At 35.0% G+C, this 6,000-nt stretch overlaps 1 protein-coding gene across 1 annotated transcript in view; it reads right to left on the minus strand.

Moving 5' to 3' along the window:
* LOC121725871 (homeobox protein aristaless-like) overlaps nucleotides 1–5,725 on the minus strand; it is a 76,322-nt gene extending 70,597 nt beyond the window's left edge. The window contains exon 1 of the mRNA XM_042113020.1: nucleotides 5,459–5,725. Coding sequence (XP_041968954.1) covers nucleotides 5,459–5,615 — 157 coding nt within the window. The 5' untranslated portion in view covers nucleotides 5,616–5,725. The remainder of the gene's footprint in view (nucleotides 1–5,458) is intronic.
* Nucleotides 5,726–6,000: the final 275 nt, after the last annotated feature.

A 6,000-nucleotide genomic window follows, 5' to 3' on the forward strand; every position in this document is an offset into this window, starting at 1 on the left:
AGAAAATAAATTTATTTGGTAATATTAATTTGAATTACTACCAGCAGATTCTAATAAATCACTGACTTCTTTGATGCAAAAATAACATTTATTTTTCATACCCCAATCCTGCCAAAACCTGTCAAGTTTTTAAAACGTCAACCGATCATGCCACAGGCCAAAATAAGACGTCAATCCTGCCAAAATGGCAGGAACCTGCCACATATGGTCACCCTGTACTACAAACAACTGATATCCAATACTGTGTGTGTTTTGAAGTAATTTTCTCTGGTTCCAAAGCGATACAGGCCCTATTTTTGGAAGTTTTCCTACCAGAGATTACCTTATATTATATTATTTTGGTTTTTTAGCCCGGCCACACATTATCCGAATTCTGATCAGAAACAGTTGAATTTCGCCGGACCGCCACCCCGCACACTATCCGAAATATTCTTCCGGCTAGTTCGAGCTCACTCGGCTCAGTACAAAATGTAAGAGACAGCACGGACGTTCAACTGTTTCTGATCAGAAATTTCGGACAATGTGCGGCCGGGCTTAGTGGACATTTTCAGTTTCAATGTGCTAAATGACTTATTTGGATTTTCCTGCCATTGTCGAAAATCGTTCAGAAAATCCTACTAATATTCCAAAGGCGAAAGTTTGGATATATGTACGGATGTATGGATAATTATGTTTGTTACTCTTGTAATGGATGTTTGTTACTCTTTCACGCAAAAACTATTGGACGGATTTTAATGAAACTTTACAATATAGCTGAGTAACACATAGGCTACAATTTTAACCGACTTTCAAAATGGAGGAGGTGTTATGTTCGTTGTTTATGTTCCACGATTACTCCGCTGTTTGTGAACCGATTTTCAAATTTTTTCTTTTGGTGTATAGGTTATCATCCCAATTTGGTACCATATTCATAAAAGTGGTGACCTGATGAAGGGATCCTATATAGGGATAAGAAATCGAGGGAACTCCTTTAAAAATTTATATGGAAACATGTGGTGACTTCGGTTTCGTGAGCAGTATTCCAAACGTATGCTACCAACAAGTAAGATTTTGCACCAAGGTATGGCATGGTTCGGAAGGTGCTGACAGAACTCCTTACTCTTTATAGATACACGCTGGGCGACCGCCCAGGGCGCCGCATAAAAAGGGGTATTGAATGCAAATAAAAGGGGCGCCGAATTTTTTCAGCACTCTCAGCATTCTGGACGCCCAGGGCGCTGGTAGTGCTGAAACCGGCCCTGTTTCTATAACAGCCATTTTGAAGTCATAGTACCGTGACTCAAATTTTTAATTAATTAAAACTCCTCATTATGGCTACCTTCACAGAACTAGGTTTTAGGGCTTAAGTGAATTATTACATGACTGAGGCAGCCAGACATATGTAATTTATATGCAAGCCTAGCTTAAAGCTACTGCAGTAAATTATTATAATTCGTATAGTATTTAACTGACTTTCGGAAAATAAAAGTTCTTAGTTCAACTGCATGTATTTTAACCGACTTTAAAAAACAAGAAGTATGCTGGAGCTAGATGTATTTTCTTCTTATTTTTGTAACTATAGGGGTCAACGGATCGCCTGACGGAAAGTGAAAAAACGTCGCTCAAGGACATCTGCAAAATGATCGGAAGTAAATAACTGCCTTTAGTATTCATAGCAAAACAGTTTCATATCAAATTATGTTTAAAAATAAGGTGTTTCACCTCGGGAGAGCCTGTAGAATTTAAAACGAAACAACAGATCAGGCATACATTTGACAGCGAATTGGAAAGACAAAGGATACCCCACCTACTACGCCACGCTGGCGGTCTCCTCTGGATGTTATAAGATTTCTAAACAAGTTCAAGTCAAACTTGTAGAATAAAAACTTACTAGTAAAACTGTTATTTAAAGTTATAATAATAGTTTTCCTCCACGTAAACCCAATTATAATATAATTTAAATAAATTCGTCTAAATTTATTATATCAACGCTAATTATTAACTTCGTAACTTATCTCGAGATCAGATTTAATATAAAAGATTATTAAACTAATAAAATACACCGTGCGACCCCATACTGAGGCAACTAATTCAGAACACTGTACAGGGTCAGTTTACCACTTAACGACCTTATTTCCAAAGCCATAAGGCTTAAAGTTAGTAGGACAGGTTGGTCTTCGACTGTACACTCGGGTTGTAAAGTGTACAGTCTGTAACCGTAACTGTTAATGACTGTACTAAGTTCTAAATCTGTTACCGTTATTGGAGCAAAGGATCAAGTTAATTATAGATCTTCATATGGGTAAAAGTTTCTAGAATTGAAAATTATCGGCTTTATTTCATCGGGACACCTCGACTACGGGAGTAGTTGAGACTTCCGTCCCATAAATTTTCGTCCCAATGGGACGAATGACCAGAATCGAATTTTAATTCGACTATTGTGCAACCAGTCATCTCTACCGACAAAATGTGTGATAGAGCTGTACCTATACATTTTGTTATGGTGTCGGAAAACTCTAGGTAAAATATAGCTCCAAAAATTATTTCTAACCTCAAAATGGCCCCAACATAGCCCCGAGTGAGGCTATTTACTCTTTCTTTTGATTATAATAATAATGGCTACTTTGTGTTTTCTATTAATATGCTTCTGTTGTGTTCTATATTTCGTCACAAAAGGTACTTCATTCAAAGGTAGTTACGATAAAAAGTAATAAAAAAGCATTTTTAATACGGAGATAAAGAAAGGAGAAGTCGTGTTCCTTTAAGTCGGCAGAATTGCCGTTCTCATGTCCTTGATTCCAACATGGCGACTGGAATAAGTTATAACTTATAAGTTATAACCAATTAATTTCTATATTATATTATACTATTTATACAAAATTTAATTAGCACCGACGGCGCTTTGATGTGTTAAGAGTTATAAAACACACTTCATTTTATAATACATAAATATGCATTTTAATATTTTTGACGATGAAACTTAATTAATTATATAAATAATAAATCATAATTTATATAAATTATATCCTTATTAGCAGTTATATAATTTAAGAAAGATATTTAATAAAAAAGTTAGAGAAGTTTATTCTAGCGTAATTTCTTTAGATATTTTGGCCTGAAATTATGAATTGCTTATTATATATAATATTACTATTTTAATATTCAAAGCTATAATTATGGGTACAAGGCTATATGTGGGGTAGCTTACGTACTACGTACATATAATATCATGTTTTGTATATTATCGAGGTAACAATATTTTTTGCAATTAGAACTTTAGTACTTAGGTCACATCCGTGTACTCTCTGTAACTTCATGACAATATTCTTTTAATACAAATTAGTTGTTTAAGTGTAAAAAGAAAACAGACAGACACACCCACTAATTTATTAGTATGGATTTCGAGTTTTCGATCAGTTAACTGTTAACCAGTATTTGTAACGTAAAACGTTCGATAATGTAATTGGGCCGTCTCACCTGCCAGGCCACCAGTCAGTGGCTGCAGTCCAATTTACCGCCGGAAGCGAGCTGTTAGGGGTAAACATGTTGACGTGTGGTCCAAGTCATAGGAGAAGCAGACTTATTTTTTATTTTTTTAGTTTGGATGAAACTGTAACTTTAAATGTGAAGAGCGGGAATGCACTTGCAGCTTTGTGCGTGGACAACGGTTAGCTTTATAAATATTAGGCGATTTTATATTTTGTTCCAATTTTTGTAAAAACTAAAAAGTTTAAAGCTGTTTTCGTTTAATTAACAGTCACTTTTAATAGCTTATAGCTTAAATATTGTTGTTGCAATGTCAGCTCTTATTAATGTCTTCATGAAAAGAAGGAGCATAAAATATTATGTATTTTTAAGCGAGTCCTAACAAATTAGTAGTTGTTGGTTATGTTGCTCAAAAAAGGTATCAAATATGCATTGTTAATTAGTACGAGACTCGTATTCGGATTAAGAAAATATTATTTAAAAATTCCTTTTTTAAATTCGGTTAAATAGCTTCGGCACGCAACATGGGCCTAAGTTTTGCGCGGTTTCTAGACGTGGGCTCACACGGATCGGTTGTAGACAAGCCTCTGGAATATTTGTATTTAGTTTTTAGGAAAATATAAAATTAAACAAAAAAATATAATTAGAAAATACTGCAATGTTATTTCTTCAAATAAGTTGTTACCCATTTTTATAACAAACTTTAGTAATTTTACACTGAAAGAAAAAAGAAAATTATTTAAGTAGTTCAATACACCTTGTTGTAGAGTAATTATTAAATGATAGAGTACGTATCTAATGGTTAATTGAACAAGCAAATGGCCTGGAACTAGCGGCTAATGTTACACGAACTTGTAAACCAGATTATAATATTATATGTAAGTACTAAATACTAATACACTAAACAAACATACAATGTCATAGAGATTAAAAAAAAACTATAAATCCAATATAATAGTATGGAAAATGGAAATGAATATGGAAATTAGAAATGAAAGAAATATTAAGGTTGAGTATCTAATTAGAAATAAATATTATGTAAGTTATTACTTATTAGAAATAAATATGTAAGTTATAAAATATGAACAAAAGTATGTAACTTGTAAGAAGTTGATACTACATAGATTTTACCTTATCACCTCCATCGTGAGTCGTGGATATCGCAGACACAATAGATTTTCAATTGTTATGCGGCAGTTGGGGATTGATGGGTTAATGAGTTTTTACAACATTATTTTTAAAATAACAGTTTTTTTTAAGATCCTTATTAGATGTCATTAAAACGTTTGTTAAATTGTTACTATTCATTTGAAAAGAAAATTCTGATTAGGTAAACCATGTTGAATTTATTATGTGTGTACTGTGTAGAGAAAATAGCTACAGACAAAAGACAGAACAGATGCGGAACGAATAGGTACAAACTATATTCGCTCTATGGATGCAGCTAACATGTATTTTAGAATTAATATCAATAAACATTAATTATTTATGTAATTAGTTTAATAATAAAAGAGCTGGCAACATTTAATAGCGCTTCACCCGTCAATTTATTTCAATAATAATATATTTTGGTCGAGCGGCCATAGAGCCGTCAAAAAAGTACTTAATATAATTAATAATTATTATAGTTTACAGTTAAGTCTGACTTACAAAGTGGCTAAAATTTCATTACAAAATAACTTCAATATTTACAAAAGTTTAAAAATAATATTTCCTTTAATTGTTATGTACCTACATTAAATTAAACTGTTAGGTTTAATTAATGTAAAATAACATTAGCTGGCTAAGTCTTAAATTTTAATTTTCGAAATTAAAAAATGTGTTGAAGTTTTAATTGAAGCTAAAAATTATTATACGAGTAACACACCTCAGAAAAAACAGCAGCTCTACATCACAAAAAAAGTCGGATAAAAACGTCAAAACAAATCATCGATCCGCCGTTTAGTCGATCATTAATTTTTGTGCGAGAAAGAGAGAACAACATCTCACTCACCCTCATTCGAGTTGGAGTGTCCGTCGGCGGGCTGGTCGGAGTCGCCGACGATACTCCGGATGGTGAAGGAAGTCTTCCTCGGCTCCGGCATGGAGCTGGTCTCCTGGCACTGTCCGTTCACCATCTCCCCCTCACTCCGTCTGGTGGTCAGGTCCATCGTAACTCACTGTCCCGACACGATATCGCATCGTTAGCTCGCCGACGCAAGCGACATTATCACTAAAAGAGTTTAACGACACCGGTGTAATGGCGGGACGCGCGCCGTGTTCGCCGCTGTGGAGGCGACTGGGCCTCTTTCCTCCTCCGCGCGCGGCGCTCGGCCCTCCCTACGCCCTCGGGGGCGGAGCGCCCGCCCCCTCCTTTCGTGCGACTTTTTCACGCGACCGCAATGAGCGGTAATCGCGTTTATCGATACCGGATTGTGGCGATCAGGTTTTTCCGTTAATTTGCTGAGTGATTTCCTTTTTTGCCCGGACGAGGTGTCGCTCTAAGAAAATTAATATGGCCCCGAGGTAAAATCCTTTTTGTTATGTAAGTCACGT

This window comes from Aricia agestis, chromosome 1, assembly GCF_905147365.1.
Source record: "Aricia agestis chromosome 1, ilAriAges1.1, whole genome shotgun sequence".
Classification (NCBI taxonomy): Eukaryota; Metazoa; Arthropoda; class Insecta; order Lepidoptera; family Lycaenidae; genus Aricia; species Aricia agestis.